General features: G+C 41.0%; 2 protein-coding genes across 4 annotated transcripts; both read right to left on the bottom strand.

Annotated features, from left to right (window-relative positions):
• Positions 1-501: 501 nt before the first annotated feature.
• mrpl37 (mitochondrial ribosomal protein L37) lies at positions 502-4,231 on the bottom strand. The gene is made up of 8 exons (XM_085929315.1): positions 3,616-4,231; positions 3,174-3,351; positions 2,863-2,978; positions 2,404-2,589; positions 1,753-1,904; positions 1,307-1,438; positions 1,142-1,216; positions 502-649 (listed from the first exon to the last, which is right to left on the bottom strand). Exons 1-8 carry the CDS (start codon positions 3,989-3,991, stop codon positions 572-574), a joined length of 1,293 nt encoding a protein of 430 aa, XP_085785441.1. The 5' UTR covers positions 3,992-4,231; the 3' UTR covers positions 502-571.
• Positions 4,232-8,626: 4,395 nt separating this feature from the next.
• Positions 8,627-9,894, bottom strand: LOC147046446 (transcription factor HES-1-like). 3 transcript variants are annotated; one of them, XM_085930527.1, is made up of 4 exons: positions 9,790-9,894; positions 9,612-9,707; positions 9,449-9,536; positions 8,627-9,057 (listed from the first exon to the last, which is right to left on the bottom strand). In XM_085930527.1, the coding sequence occupies exons 1-4, from the start codon at positions 9,877-9,879 to the stop codon at positions 8,627-8,629; spliced, it is 705 nt and encodes a 234-aa protein (XP_085786653.1). In that variant the 5' UTR covers positions 9,880-9,894. The 3 variants fall into 3 exon arrangements, with proteins under 3 accessions (XP_085786653.1, XP_085786655.1, XP_085786654.1); XM_085930529.1 differs by having other exon boundaries at positions 9,612-9,733; positions 9,843-9,885; XM_085930528.1 differs by having other exon boundaries at positions 9,805-9,879.
• Positions 9,895-15,891: the final 5,997 nt, after the last annotated feature.

Below are 15,891 nucleotides of genomic sequence, written 5' to 3' on the forward strand. Positions count from 1 at the left end.
ATCTTCCCAGACAGCAATGGAACGCCAAACCTGCTATCCTCTTTGATGATCAATAAGCACCTTCTGATCTACTTCAATTGGATTGTGCTGATAAGTCACTGCAGAAGCAAGGTCACACACACACACACTTTTAACAGAGCAGCAAGTTGCAAGAACAAATCCCGTTTCTATTTGTTTACTTCTTTTTCTTCTTTTTTGGTTTAATGGCGGTTGGCAACCAGTTTTTACAGAGCATTACCGCCACCATCTGGGCTAGAGTGTGGTTCAAGAGTTTCCCTCCCCTAAATACGAACTAAATGATTAAATACATTAAGTATAGATAGTAGTTCTATAGTCTGTGATTCTGTGCAGTAATCCAAATATCTAAAAAATAAATAAAGATTTTTTTTTCTTAAAAAAGGACATTTTAGAGCTGTAAATTTAATACAGTGATATTGGAATATGTCAGAATTTAATATCAGTCTAATTTTTTCACTTAATGTCAAGGGAGTTTTGAGATAATTTCCCATAACCTCAAACTTTCACACATACATACATATTTATTCACAACTATAAATGGAGGCCTTTAGTGCTACACAGCACCGTGAAGGTATAGGGCAAGGAATTTGGAGAATGTCTCTGGCTTGTATCCTGCAAGACCAGCTGGGATCTAGAGAGAGAGATAAAAAAAAAAAAAAAATTAAAAAAAAAATTAAAAAAAAAAAATTACATATATTATATATAAGATATATGCTTTGATTTCCACATTTTGATTGGTGAAGTGTACTTGATAAATGAAAGTCTAAAGAAAAAAGGTCAATATATGGATTGGGTATACTCGATTGGATATATAGGACTATAATGACTTCTGCCCCATGTATCCATCCATTTGTTTGCAAGATATAATTTCATTGCAAGGGTGGCACTGAGGTGACTGGCCAATTTATTTGAGCCATTTCCTTCCTGATTTTGTTTATATTGAAGATTTGATTGAGGCCATTTTATATTGATATTGAATTATCCCCTCACCCCTGAGTTTATAAGTTAATAAAATGTATTTTAATTCTTGATGTTGTGTTTTGACAAAAAAAAAAAAAAGTTAAATTGTGAAAACGATGCAACAGTTCAACTTTAACTATAGAGCTCACTAAGGAGCAATTACCTTCAGTTGCTTCTTCTTGAAGAGTGGTCTGACCTTTGCAAACTCATAGAGCTCAACATCTTCCTCCATCCACACCTAATACAAATGAATTAAAAAAATGTAAGGTACAAAAGCATACAGAGTGCATTAATTAATTAATATTGTATTTGTCTTGCATACACTTACCTGGTTTTTTATGCCATCGTCCACTCTTAGATCTGTGGTGTTGAGTTGGAAAACAACGAACTGGAAAAGTCTGCCATTGGTCCCGACGCCCTGTATTGTGATAGGATGATCCAAGACACTAGAAGTGTTGGCCTTGGTGTATGCAGCATGCATAAACAATCCAGAAATGACAGAGGGGATGAAGGGGGAGAAAAGAGAATGGAAAGCAGTTAGTCAAATTCACAAAGATCCAACAGTAGCGCACATTTAAAGTCAGGCACGTCCACGGGCAGCCCTATGTAAATAATACAGTGGAACATGCTTCCTCAGTGAAGGACCCCAAACCGAAACGTCTGGAATTCTTACGTACTCAACAACATTAATTTCAATGAATTGCCTACCCCTAGGACGAGGTACAGCCAAGATATGGTAAAGAAGGGAGAACACAATGACAAGCACAGTCTTACCCCATAAAGCATATGTGCACGTGCCAGAGCATTTCCAAAAAGAAACATGATGATCTTGGCTCTGAACTGCTCAGGGAGAAGCTTGCAAGCATCATCACGCTCCAGGAAGTAAAGTGTGTGGGCATGAGGGTAATAGTGCTGACCTCTGAAACCTGGATGGGGAAAAAAAAAAAGAAACGTGTCCAAACAATAAGATGACAAAATAACAAATTATAAATATTATATATATTATATGATACTGTGATCATTTATAGTGAATATGAAGTAAGACCGCAGTCGGGCGTCAAAATGGTTTAAAACCTGCTTAATAACAACGCCAACTAACGTCAGATTCCGAAGCTCCGTTCAAGATCAGAGGCAGATTTCCCGACATTTTGCGCCAAAATCTGAATATATTGAGTACCAAGGAGGTAGAGTTCCGGGGTTCTACTCTATATATTCGTATTATTTTATTGTTATTATTATTGATTTCTTGAAAGGTCTACCAATGACATCCAATTTTGGTGTCGGAGAAACATTTTGAATTAAATGGGTTAAAATGCTGCACCTGCATTCTGACACAACCAGTAAATTTATTGGTCACAGAATTACAGAATTATGACGTTTGTGATAAATAATTCCCAAGACACAAAAGACAGAGCTATTCCTCACCTGTACAATTCGTCTCTTTGTACACATGTACTTTCTGAAAATCCACCGTAGGCGACACAGGATAAAATGTTTCAAGAACATGATCTGCTGTGTCTGACACTTGCTTTTCCTCAGAGACCCTTGGTAGAGGATCCATGCTGTTATATAGCAAACCATTTTGTCCCCGAACCTGAAACAAATTTTCGCCTGGTACACAAACATAAAACCACATTGTCAGTTCTCTGTCCTGAGCTGTTTACCACACTTAGATGTAAATACCACAAAATAAAAGCTGGAATTAAGAACATTTGTCTAATATTCATGTTTTATCAGAAACATTAAGCTTGTTCCTAAACACTAATGGAGGCTGAATAGTACCTATTGCTGAAATTGGCTCACTAAATAAGTATCATTTTAAATAGCACTGATTAGAATTGGTGTTAGTAACAGAAGGAATTTGGTAATCATTTGATAGTTTACCTCTTTTCCATGAAGCTGCCAATGAATATTTCTCAGTTAACATTCTCCTTCCAATCAATGGGTGGCTGGACTGAAGTGTGGCACAAAGATGGAGCAGGTTCAAGAGAAGTCTGTTGCTAAGAAAGATAAATAATAAATATAGTGAGCCCTCATTTATTGCAGGAGATGCATTCCGGAAACACCCGCGAAAGCCGAAAAGCCATTCAGCACCCATTTTGCATATCACATGTTTATCCAATGTCATGCCACCCTAATTTCAACCACAAGTTAAACATCCATTTTGTTCTACAAATACCAGGATGACAAAATACCTGTAATTTTCTGGTCGCTCCTCAGTTGTGTCCCAGAAGCGGGCATGTTTGATGGCGTTCTGAACACGGTTATCCTGATCTGGTAATTGATTGGCAGGATTGTCTGCCAGTGATAGAAGCTGAGGTGGCAAACCAGAGACTGGTTTGCTTTTGGTTACCCAAATGGCCTGGCGAACACCTGGAAAGAGATCACAAAATCATTCCGTAATCTCCCTGACCACTTCCAAAAAGACATAAGGGCATGGAACGGTGCAAAATAATTTAAGCCATTTCCCACAACAACATGGTCACAATAGCTGAGAATCGGAGCCCCAACATCTGGGTTGGAAGACGAGCATTCTGCCACTGATCCACCCCTAGAAAGTGCCTTTACGTACGTTCTTGTAAATGTTTTCAAATATGATAAAAGTCCAAATCCGTGCTGAGAAATGTTATACGATACCTTCAAGTGCGCTGGTCCTTTGGTTGAAGACATGACACGGTGTCTCTTGATACAAAGGCATGTCATGAAGTGGAGGAGACCTGTAAAACTGGGGATCCCTACGGTGCCTTTTCCACTCTGGACAAATAGGCTTAGCTAGCCATGGGACATGGTGCATCTTTTCTCCATAAGAAACCATATCCAGTCCTGGGATGTGAACTTTTTCGATGGGCTTGTTTACACTCTGAGCCTTCCTACAATGAACCTGACTGCCATAGAAATGTCGGACCTGTAATCGGCTTCTCGGTCCATGTGCAGAGAACCAGCTCAAGTCTCTGTAGCATACCAATTTAGTAAAACGCCAAGGCGCCACTGCAACAGAAGTTTCCACAAACATTGATATTCCTGCTTGTCGGTAATCAAGCGGTAGACACTTGGACAGCGACGTGAGGTCAAGACTTGAGTCTGACAAGACACAGTCAGAGCCCTGGGTATTTGAGACACGCACACATGCGCAGAAACTGCTGCTGCTGCTTCTTCGTCGTCGTCGTCGTCGTCGTCGTTGTCTTCTTCGTCGTCGTTGTCTTCTTCGTCGTCGTTGTCTTCTTCGTCGTCGTCGTCGTCTTCTTCGTCGTCGTCTTCTTCGTCGTCGTCGTCGTCTTCTTCGTCGTCGTCGTCGTCTTCTTCGTCGTCGTCGTCGTCTTCTTCGTCGTCGTCGTCGTCTTCTTCTTCTTCTTCTTTTTTTTCTTCTTCTTCTTCTTCTTCTTCTTCTTCTTCTTCTTCTTCTTCTTCTTCTTCTTCTTCTTCTTCTTCTTCTTCGGTGTTTAAATGGCGGGCTAGACACCTTTCTGTTGTATTACCACCAACTACAGGACAACTAAGTCTACTACTAGGTCACCCGTAATTTATTTGCTCGTAGCAACTTAAAATAAAATAAAAATATTGGTGTAATAAAATTGTTACTTTTCATTTTTGGAAGCATACACTTGGGCCATAAAATTTCAGTTATGAAATATGAATGGACAAGTTCATTTTGAAACTTGTGAACTCAACTTTGAACTAGTTTGTGTAGAAAATTAACGTTATTTTTTTTTTAAAACATAATATTCCACTTCTTTCTATGTTAAACATGAATACGCATGCAGATAGAAATTTTATTTATTTGGATCAGGCTACGTGAACCAATATATCAAGACAAACGTAATTCTCATTCATACAATGAATGACTCCTGTAGCACTTTTTGACCAGCAGGGGGGAGTGTTCACATGAAGTCTCGAGAAATTGAGCTATTTGCTAACCGCTTGGCTGGAAAGCCTCAAAACCTAATGAAGCTTCGTGTGCCCATCCTATATGTTATATAGTAGGCTGAATAGTTTAAACTTTATTCTTCTTATGCATAGTTTAAACTTTAAACTGTTCATCTTATGCCCACTGATTCCATGAATTAAAGTCAAAGTCAAAGTCTGCTTTGTTGTCAATTTCTTCACGTTAAGAACCACAAAGAGATCGAAATTACGTTTCAAGACACAACACATACAAGCAAATAGCACAAAGAGTAAAAACAATAGATAAGAGCGATGAATAAGTAATAAGCAAATAACCTAAATAAATAAACAATAAATAAATAAATAAGTAAATAAAAAAATAAAAAAATAAATAAATAAATAAATAAATAAATAAATAGACAAATAAGAGCAGCAAAATGAACCATTACCAACAATTCTAAATTCTAACCATTACAAGACCCACACGAATTTGGACTCAGTTTCTCCCCTCTAATTCCCACATTTCTTGACAGATTAAATATTTTATCTAAATAGTACTTTAAAAATATATATATATTTAAACATGAATTAAAATTGGTGTTATTTAACAATTTCAATTTAAACAAAATGTATTAAAGTATTTTATGTATACATTTATTTAAAAAAAAAAAAAAGGAATATTGTGTCTTAAAATAAATGTACAATACGTTTATCTTAAAAGAATCCTGCGAATATATGAATCTACTGAAGAGGTCTAGATGGTTTCAGAGGTCAATAGAGTCATCGTCAACGGCAAGTGACCTGTCAGCATCCATCAGTGCTTGTCACTGGCCGACCTGCAGCAGCAGGTCCCAAGAGGTGTTCTGTGATGTTGAATGAAAAGCAAGTGTTAACCCCCTGGTCAGAACCAGCTCAGTGGGCAGTTAGTGCACCACACAGCCTCTCTTCAGCGGGGACGGGGAAGAAAAGAGGGGAGGACACTTTATCTGGTGAGACAAACAATGTCCATAGAAACACAAAGCACTGAGGAGTAGAAGGAGGAGGTTCCCACAGAGTTTAGGGCGTCCAGCGTGGAGTGAGGTGACAAGGTCACAAAGAGGTCATACGAGCCTCCGTGCCCGAAGCAAGAATACAACCGGACTAATAGATTTGGAAGTCGAGCTTTCAATGTGTTCCCAAGCTTTTATCTGTCAAGGAACCATAATTGATAAAATCACCTTTAGGTGAAATGAAAGCAATGTTAAGCTCTAAAAAAAAGGCAGTTAATTCAAAAATCTAAATCATTAGGTAGACAGGTAAAAGCAATTAGATCCTTTCTAGGGTAACACACCACCATGAAAGGCTGATGGACCCAAACTTCTCCAAAACACAAACGGGCCATTTTGTGGAGTCCACATGTGAGCCTTGCTTAGAAACAAGGGTCAACATTTACCCCTTAATGCACGCAGACCCCCGGCTGCATTGGTGTTAGTGCGCAAATTAACAACAGATGACCTGATGCGGGTGTTAAGTGGATGCAGAGATGTCATCCGAATGGTATTCTGGTACACTGGCTTTTGTCTTGAGAATAACAGGAGGCTATAAGCTCCTTATCGTCACATTACAATTATCAAAGTTGAATCGGGGCTGACGGTGCCCCGCCGCCTCTCCCAAGACACGCCCTAATGTGGCTGTCCTTGTATTGTTTCCGGCTTCCCAGATGGGTTTTATTATTCATTCAAGTCCTTCGGCGCGATTTAGTGGACGTTCTCCAATTAGGAGTGATTTCTCAAGAGGCCTTTGTCACAGGACAGAGAGATGTGCTCAATTGGCTCAATGACATTCAACAAGTGCCCTAACATGGGGAACTCACAAGGCTCATTGTGTTAGTGGTAGCTGCTTTTTACCATATTTCCAATTAACTGATTAAAATACACTATAAAGTGAATTCTGGGATTTACTTCTAAATACCGTCTTATGATTTTAATAACATGCAAAGAATGAAAACTATGTTATTAAATTTTAAGTTATTTTATGCACTTGGTGATTTTTGTAAGCATTCAAATTCGGCTAGGTTGTTTACAAGGGAATTATCTTCATTTTATAAGCGTTATTGCCCCAACAAAATGGTTCAAACTGCAAGGCTAAAAATTAAAGTAGCCATTTTCCTTGACTGGCATATGGCCAAGAAGCGCACGAAGCCAGACAAAACGAGTTTCCTGCCATGACTTGTGAAGCAGCACCAGTGTGACTCACTTTTAATGCCCTGGCCATTACCAAAGTAATAAATTTGTGTCTTCCAATACTGCGATGTCAGGCTAATCCTTGATTCATGTGTGTGGAAGCGTCACTGGAATGTTGTGAGTGTTTTCCAAAACAACTTGCTAAATCAAAATGGGACAAAGGGTATTCACCATTGATATCGAGAGCCCGATTCATTCATTGGCCTCGGGCACGACTCACCATGTCGACCCCCATCGAGAGCCATAACAACCCTTCAGACAATACTGCGCCAATTCATCCGTCGTGGCAAAGGCAGAGGAGTTTCCGGTGTTATGTGCCCGTTGTCGCAGAGCCATCAATCACTGGCGACGGCAAAAGGGGGTCAGACCGGCCCAGCTACAAATGTTTACACCTCTTCTCTTTACTATGTTTTGGGAAAACAGCATTTTCTCACACAGAAATAAATAATAAGACAATAAGACAAAAGATGGAAGTAGGGGTCCAAGCCCGTAACATTCCCAAGAATGGTCATCATCTGTTGGTGCAATGCCGCTGCGGGTTCTCCAAAGATGGAGGCAACCTGTCACGACCTCACAGCTTCTCTTATCTGAAGAGCACAGCCTGGCGGGAAGGCGCCGAGAAAATCTTTCAAAGCAGGACCTCGGGGAGCTGCCGACAATCTCACCTCTTGTTGAAAGTGACAGCATGCTCACCCCCACTTCTTTCTAGCTATCAAACCTCTTCCTGGACAAACAAGGGGAAGCTCCATTATGAAGATGGAGAGGGTCACGGAAGGAGGAGCTATTCAGCCTTTGAGGGGCCCCACCTTTGTTTTTGTACTTTGGGAGTCTTTTCAAAGGATATTGGAAGGGGGGGGCTTGTTTTGTCACTTAGTGCGCTTTACCAAGAAAAATAGAGATTTAGGTTCCGATGAGAACGATAAGAGCGATATTCTGTGTGTGTTAGTCCAGAATCTTCTAGTTTTGCCACAATGTTATGGTTGTGGAGGTGCTGCTCTCTGGATTGTCAGATTACCATATTCTTAAATTATTTTTTTTTAAAAGACCATGTCACACCTAGTCACCTTAGCAAACTACCACCAGGCAAAAGAATGACACTATTTTGAGGACAATAGTAGAAACAACAAAAACATTTTATTCATCTTCAAAAAATACAGTGCTTCTCGATAACCGTGTTCAACGCATCAGGCTAACAAATTGTGGATCTGTGATTCCCAAAACGTGCGCTCACGTGAGTGTGGCCATAACACTTAATTGATCTGAAAATAATTAACTACAAATAATTTGTATTGAAGTAAATGTGTGTGCGTGTTTGAGATGATACATTTTTTTTAGTATGTAAACACTTTTGTGATTTTTTTTGATGGTGTGCCTTAGCTTAATAACGTTGGGGAAACACTGAGATTATGACATCAATCAGTAACCTTTCTTTCAGTAAAAAAAAATAAAAATATAAACAATATTCTCTTCAATACCTTTACAAAAAGTATAAAAAGATCAAGTCAAATCACATGATAGTCCAGTTTTCCCTTCCTATTTTTTCCCTACCAGGGTCTCCACACAGAGTCTGAAGTGAGTGGAGGTGCACCGGGAGACATGTATTGACCACTCTGTGCACTCAAAGGTGTGAGAGCTGCGCTGGGAACAAGAAAAGCAAAATGTCCATCAGGAGTTGGAACCACCTGATAGCTGCTGTGAAGATTCATGGTATCAGCGGGGGGTCCAATCGGTGAAATGCTTTTACAAGGTCCCTGAAGGGCGTTCACGCCAGTTTGTCTCAGTGGGCCCGAGTGAGGCGTGAAGAAGTTGACGGCGTTCATTTGAGAGACACGGGCGGCCAGGTGGCTGAGTAGGCGGGTTCTTGCTTCGGAGTTGACCTCATCACACGTGGACAGGTAACGGGTGACCTCACCGACACACTCGTGAAAACCGGCCCGGTATTCACCCAGGACGGATGAGTCTGTGATCACAGCAGCTGTGGAGGAAAACACATTTATGATAGCTCACTATCACCATCTTGAGTTTCTAAACGCAATGTTCTTCAATTATAAATTGTATTGGTAGCAGATACAATTTCACAGTCACATCAAAACCAATACCACCCTGAAGACATGTTCAATCACTAATTTCTTGCAATATTTCCACCCATCCCCCAAAGGATGGATGGATCTAATTTATTATCATGATTTATTTTAATGCTGTGATTTCCAAATAGTCACTGACATAAGTGTGATAAAAAAAAAAACTATTTTGCAATTAGAACAAAAAACACAATAGGAAATGGGAAAAATATTGTTCAAACAGATAATAATTTAACAAAATACTGTAGATGGGTGAACAGAAAATAATTCAAATAAATCTTTTACCTGTATTCTGAAATCGTTGCTGGTTCCTGAGGTGCTTCACGGTCATTTCCAGGATATCTGCCTTCTCTAGTTTGGAGTGTCTGGAGCTCTAAAGGTATTTTTAGAGTAATCATTATCAAATTGCAACGTGTACACGGCAGATCTCGCATAATTGTCTTCTTACGTCTTTCTTTAGTGCGTCCAAGATGAGAGTCTTGAGGTGGCCGAGACTCTCGTTAATGCGCGCGCGTCTCCGCTTTTCCATAATAGGTTTGGAAGACTTCAAAGTGACACATCGTGCATTTTAATTAAAAAAACACATAAAAATCAGTCTTTGAGAAGCAAAGAAAAAAAATGCTTACTTTTCTGCCCGTCACCTGACTCCGTGTACTTTCCACAGTGGAGTTCTCAATGGGCGCGGATGAAGTTCGTTCCAAAGTACCGGCCGGCATCTTCACATGTACCCCTTCCACTCGAAGAGAGGGGGGGGGGGGGGGGGAGTAAAAAAAAAAAAAAAAAAAAGTGCAAAGCGTGTCCCGCCTTTCCCTGGCAAAGCTCCGAGCAGTTTGACCGTGACAAACGTCCGTCGCTGGCTAAAGTGACACTGAGCCAACAGCGCCTCTGGATCTATTTATAGAAACGGAGGCGCCGCACGCGAATGGCTCGCGCGCCAGCGCGATCAAGATGACCAATGAGAGCGCTTCAAACTCCACTCTACTGTAATAATTTTATTGCTAATCTTCTTATTTGATTAATAACAAAAAAGACACAATTTCTAAAAAAATAAAAAAAATAAAAAATAGTCCTATTTTCAAAACGTTATTTCGAGTAGGCGGCCATACTAAAGACAATCAAAAGATAAATACACGATTTTTATGGCAGTTCAAAGCAAAATGAACAAAAACATTTCTTAAACTTGTGTAAGGGGGAAAATGCCATGACAATGATGATGAGAACCCACTGAAAGACCAAATGGTGTTGACCCACTAAAATACACTCCTTGAATAGCGACGAAGACATTCACAAAATACACTGCGACCTCTTTATAATGTTCAATGAACATGTATTCCACCTGTTCAAAGTTCCAACACTCTTTGCACAATTGCAATTCTCTAACAAAACGCTGAACTGTATTTGATCTATGAAATTTTTAGCATCCTCATCTACAAAAGGAAAAATGTCTTTCTATGACACAAGTGATTTTGATAAAGTCATTTTGTCTGCCTTCCATTCTCTGTTGATAGACTTCAAACACTGTGTAGCCTTCTCATGTGAAATGACCCTAAAAGCCAGGCCAGTATTTGCATTTGGTCAGTAAGATCAAGACACCGTCAAGCGCACCAATCACCTTTTCCTAATTCCTTTTCACTTCAACTCATATTAGACCAAGTCATACCTGGGCTGAAATGGAAATTTAAAAAAAAAATCTAGGAGCTACACAGCTAAATTCCTAACAATGCCCATTATTTGTAATAATATTTTATGAGATTTATGTTTTGTTTGTGGAATATTTATGATATTATATTAACTACATTATATTATAATTAATTAAACAGGCCCTTTGTTTTCATCCATCTCAAGAGGCACACACAACATACAGTCAATAAAAGTTTGCGGTTGCCTTCCCCCTTGTAAGACAATGTCACCAAAGTCAATTAAACTGTCTGGACTAACGATCCTTTAGCTAGTTACAAAGTCTGTGTCTAATGCTCGTTCACCTTGGCTATAAACTTTATCCTCCACTACCACCTTCGCCAAGTCACAAGCATGTTGGCAGACAAATGACCATCGTCATCAAATACAGCAAGGCAGGCCTTTTAACTACATGCCTGGTCAGGAGGGGAGGGAGCAAACCGAGGGATCACTTCAACATCTCATCTAGTGCTGCACTTGCTCCTTCTCCCTTTGAATTCCTTTAAAATAGGCAAGGGGGGCCCACCCATAGCAACTCTCAGAGCTGGCTCTACCCGCCTTTTGTCCCCCTCCCAAGCTGCAGTTTCTGCTCCAGAAGCCTTAGACAAGGCCTCCATTAATTGCACGTCTGTATAGAATACACAGGGGACAATGAGCCCAACAGTGTGTCCAGCCCCCAGACAAGACTGGAAACAAGCCGTACAGGAATCCGGCAGAATGGAATCATCCTGGCTGATGTCACTGAATACATTTACCTACCTCAGAGCACATTCACTCTGGCGCTTTGTTTTATTGGAGAGTGAGAGAGAGAGAGAGAGAGAGAGAGAGAGAGAGAGAGAGAGAGAGAGAGAGAGAGAGAGAGAGAGAGAGAGAGAGAGAGAGAGAGAGAGAGAAAAAAAAGGAGTAGGGCTGGGTAGCTGTATCAATGGAAAAGAGCCGTCAGTGGGGGATCAGGGATGGGAAATAACTGACTGTCATGGCAACGAGTTGAATCCAAAATATGGTCGAATTTAGTGGAGGCAGGGATGTTAAAAAGGGGTGGGAGGTGTTAGATTAAACCGTGCGTGAGATAAGAGACGTCTGAGGTTTAGTTTTGGGTGGCTATTTGGGTCTGTTTATACGGCAATAAAGAGTGTATAGGGGAGGGGGGGGGATTAGAAGACTCATCTGTACTCATGTTTGTCAACATTAACCTGAGCTTATTCTCAATAGTACAATTCAAAAGGAGACCACAGTAAATGCTATTTTATATCTCGGTTCAGCACAACCTGTCAATTAATGGGCCAGAATTCAGCAACTTGGAGAAGAGTAGCAATCACTCTTATTAAACTCTATGAAAGGAGATCCTAATCATCAAATTGAAAAAAAGAAAGAAAAAAAAAAGAAGCTTTTTACAGAGTCAAAGAGAGGCCCCTGGCATTTCATTTTTAAAAACCCTGACATGAAAGTGTTCCTCAACCACATTAGGAGGTTAGCAACTCTTGAAAGAACTAGTTATCATGTAGATTATATGCATTGCGGCGACGTGTATTTACATGTTAATATGTTCAGGGATACTATCGTGTTGAAAAGGTGCCGGTTGATTAAATGTGCTTTTCTGTCTTTGCAGCATGGGGATGAAGGAGAAGTTTTGTTCTGATGAGGTTCAAAAACATTCCTGTACAAGCATCCAATAGAGTCACCTATGAACTTGATATCCCTTGTGCTCATTATGGGATGTTACAACGTGGCATTAAACGGTTTGCCGGATGAGATTTTACCGTACATTTTTACTGAATAAAAAGTTTGGGGGTTTTTATCTGTTTTTTAGTGTCCATAAATTAATGTCACATGTTTACATTAAAGAAAAAGCGTTTGTGAAAATCCTTGAAAATGTCCACCATGACAAAGTCAACAGTAACTTCTGACATTTATTTGTCAAATTAAGGGATTCAGATCATGATGAACATGCGTGGCACCTGATCAAAATTGTGTTTCGTCTCTACGGCTACTACTGGCGCTTGTCTTTGTCCCTGTCTGTTATTTATCCATTTTTACATTTGGCACTTGTCTCTATTCTTGCACTCTTGTACGCTGCTGGGACAAGTATATTTCCCCGCTGTAGGATAAATAAAGTTCTATCATCATCAATATTTATGTTATTAAATTTAGAGTTTAAAAAGACAACTATTTGTCACAACTCGTCCCCGGTCAGTCCGTCATGTGTAGATTGACATTATTTCTGTCCGCGTCTGTGTGCTCGCCCCTCCCCTCCTGTGTGCCCATGATCAGTGTGACATGAAATTAGGTTTTATTAAGTAAATTAATGATGTAAAATATAACCTGCTTCTCGTTAGCTGTCGTGTATTTAAATCCTGTCTGTTCTCACTCCCTGTCGGATTATTTCCGTCAGTTCTGTTTTTGTTTGCCAGCCCTGTCGGTCAGTCCCGTTGATATTTGTTAGGCCGTTAAGTTATGTTAGTTCGCTGGTTCTGTTGGCTTGTTCCACTTATCCACCTTTCCAGCTTCAACCCTTTCCCTGGTCCAAGCTGCTCTATTCCGATCCTGACACTATTAAATTTGGTAGAATTTATGGAGCTAACAATTCCTTTGGTTGATGCTTACATCATTTTCTATTCGATGCAGCTGTAGAATCATATTGTTTCTTCCTTTTGCATTAATAAGCCCCTCTCAAGAAAGGACCAGCAGTCAACACGTGGTCCTTATCCTCCCCCACGCTTCGGCCATAATCACGAGTGTGTTTGCATTGGGATTTATGAAAGTGAAGATGGCTCATTCTTGCCCGTCAAGATGGCTCACAAGACCGCCGTTTTGGCCACTTAGGTATTGAATGCAGCCCAGGGGGATGCCCTTTCAGCACTGGAGGACCTCTGGCTGAGTCCCCTTCACACGGGAGATCAGGCCCACTTGGGAAAAAGGCCCGCTGCCCAGAGCGACGGCGCCCTCCTTGTCCCGGGCCTTTCCTTCTTCACCTGCCGGCTTAACGCTCATCACTTATGCACATAATCTCTGGTTAGCGCATGTGATCCACAAGCAGCGAGCCCGGGCCCCTGGCTCAAGCGCTCACATGCTTGCTGGGTGGCTCTTGGGTGGCCATGGCAACGCTCATCTTCTCATGACAGTCAGACTCCATGGCTGGAAATCCCTCTTAGGGTTTTGTTTGTCTTTTTATGTACGTAGCTTTCTGCCGATTCAATGTTTGTGTTGCTTGATCTGTGGCTGCCCGTCTCAATATTAATATATTTGGCTCAAGTCTGAAAGTCTAATATTTAGGTGCCGAGGCAGATATATTTGGCTTTCAGCAGAAATCACATGTGCATCTCTATTGATTCAAAAATATATTTAGAGCTGCTATGAATAGAGGAACAACTTTGCTATATTTTTATGAATGAATCATAATTTTTGGACCTAATTTACCACAGGTGATCTCTCAAAGTTTACAGACAGGAATCAACAAACAACAATGAGGAACAAAAGCTGGATGTTTAAAATTTAAGCATCACTTTATTGTGAGTCTGATAAGTAAATTGAGATTGTTAAGATTCAGGCCACCGAACTTCTTTTCTGTGTGGTGAATGCAGATCACCTTACCCGAACAATAAAGCAGTAGTTTGTTTCAAATATCGTAACGCGTCCTGGGAGAGGCAACCTGGGGCCCCGCAGTAACAAGTGTCGCAGTGATCCAGGCCGGTCCTCCCACTGTGTGAACACCATGTGAGAGGCGGCTCTATCCGTGGCCCTGCCACCTCCACACAAGGCCCTCCATTGACTTCTAACCTGTTGCGGGACCAGAGGAGACAAAGAGCCAGGGGGCGGGGCGCGTCCCTTCGACAAGCCTGTGAACAAATGTTAACACGGCTGCAACTGTCCACCCCCTGAATCACTGAATTTATTGACCAACCACAGAGCCCATTCAGACACCAGGGATGCGGGGAAGGTGCATGCCCAAGGGTTTTGTGGCCTTCTGGTGGGTCACGGACCTTTTAGCAGACGAGCTCGCTTTTGTGTCTTCTGTAACACGAAGCCAACCGTAAGTGAGCATCAGGTCGGCCTTGCGTCCCGACTATTAATCTGGACCGGGGCCTTACGAGCACCCACCCATATTGACGCCGGCCTGAAGTCGAAAGAGACCCATGAAAAGGACTTACACGTTATTCTGGCTAGGCCTAAAGCGCTGCAGGGGGTGCTGTAAAAAAAAAGACTGTGCGCATTGTCCTAAATCTTGAAAGTACACAGAGGAAAAAAAAACGTAAGGGCGAAAGAGAAGAAAGATGAAGTTCAAAATGTTTGAAATAGCACAAGCTTGAGAAAATCTTTTTCAGGGGGTGGCTCACTGTGAGAAAGAAAGGCTGTGTGTTTTGGCTTCTTTATTTCTTTCCACTGGGCTCCATCTGTTGCTCTACGGATACAAAAGGAATACTTCGGAGAGTACAAAAAAGCCATCTTGCTTTGTAAAGAGGCAACACTATCCTCCAAACTACATGGCAAACACATCTCCACTTTGTACGTGTTGATGTTTACCAAAAAGATGATCCACGCAAGTCGTATCAATTCATGATGTATCCTCATCCCCATCATGAATATTCCCAAAAAGCCCGTCACTGATCTGCAGGGGAATCTTTTCTTTTAGTACAACTGAAGACCCCCTTCCCTCATTCACAGTCCCCCCACCCCCCCCACCCCTTAAATCCACCCATTCACTGCATACATTGGCCCTGATCTCCACATGAAATGATAGCCCTCTGTCTCCTGTGCTCTGGCTGCCTTAAGCGCCCATATGCCAGCCAGCGAGGAGGCTGGGAAAGTCCATAAATGATCAGTAGGTGTCGGCTGAAAACGTGTGACCAGGGTCAGCCCCCCCAAGAAGCACCCAAGAGTGGCTTCATGTGGAGAGTGCGAAATGTAATGGCAGTTCTTCATACAAAAAATGGAAAAAAGGCTATACTTTAAATATTTTTATTATTATTATTATTTTTTTTTACAAGTTTTCGTATTTGGTACTTCATCCATCCATCCATTTTCTGAATCTTCATTTGCTATAAAACATCAAA

This window comes from Syngnathus leptorhynchus, chromosome 14 (assembly GCF_054491065.1).
Source record: "Syngnathus leptorhynchus isolate UIUO chromosome 14, UIUO_Slep, whole genome shotgun sequence".
Classification (NCBI taxonomy): domain Eukaryota; kingdom Metazoa; phylum Chordata; class Actinopteri; order Syngnathiformes; family Syngnathidae; genus Syngnathus; species Syngnathus leptorhynchus.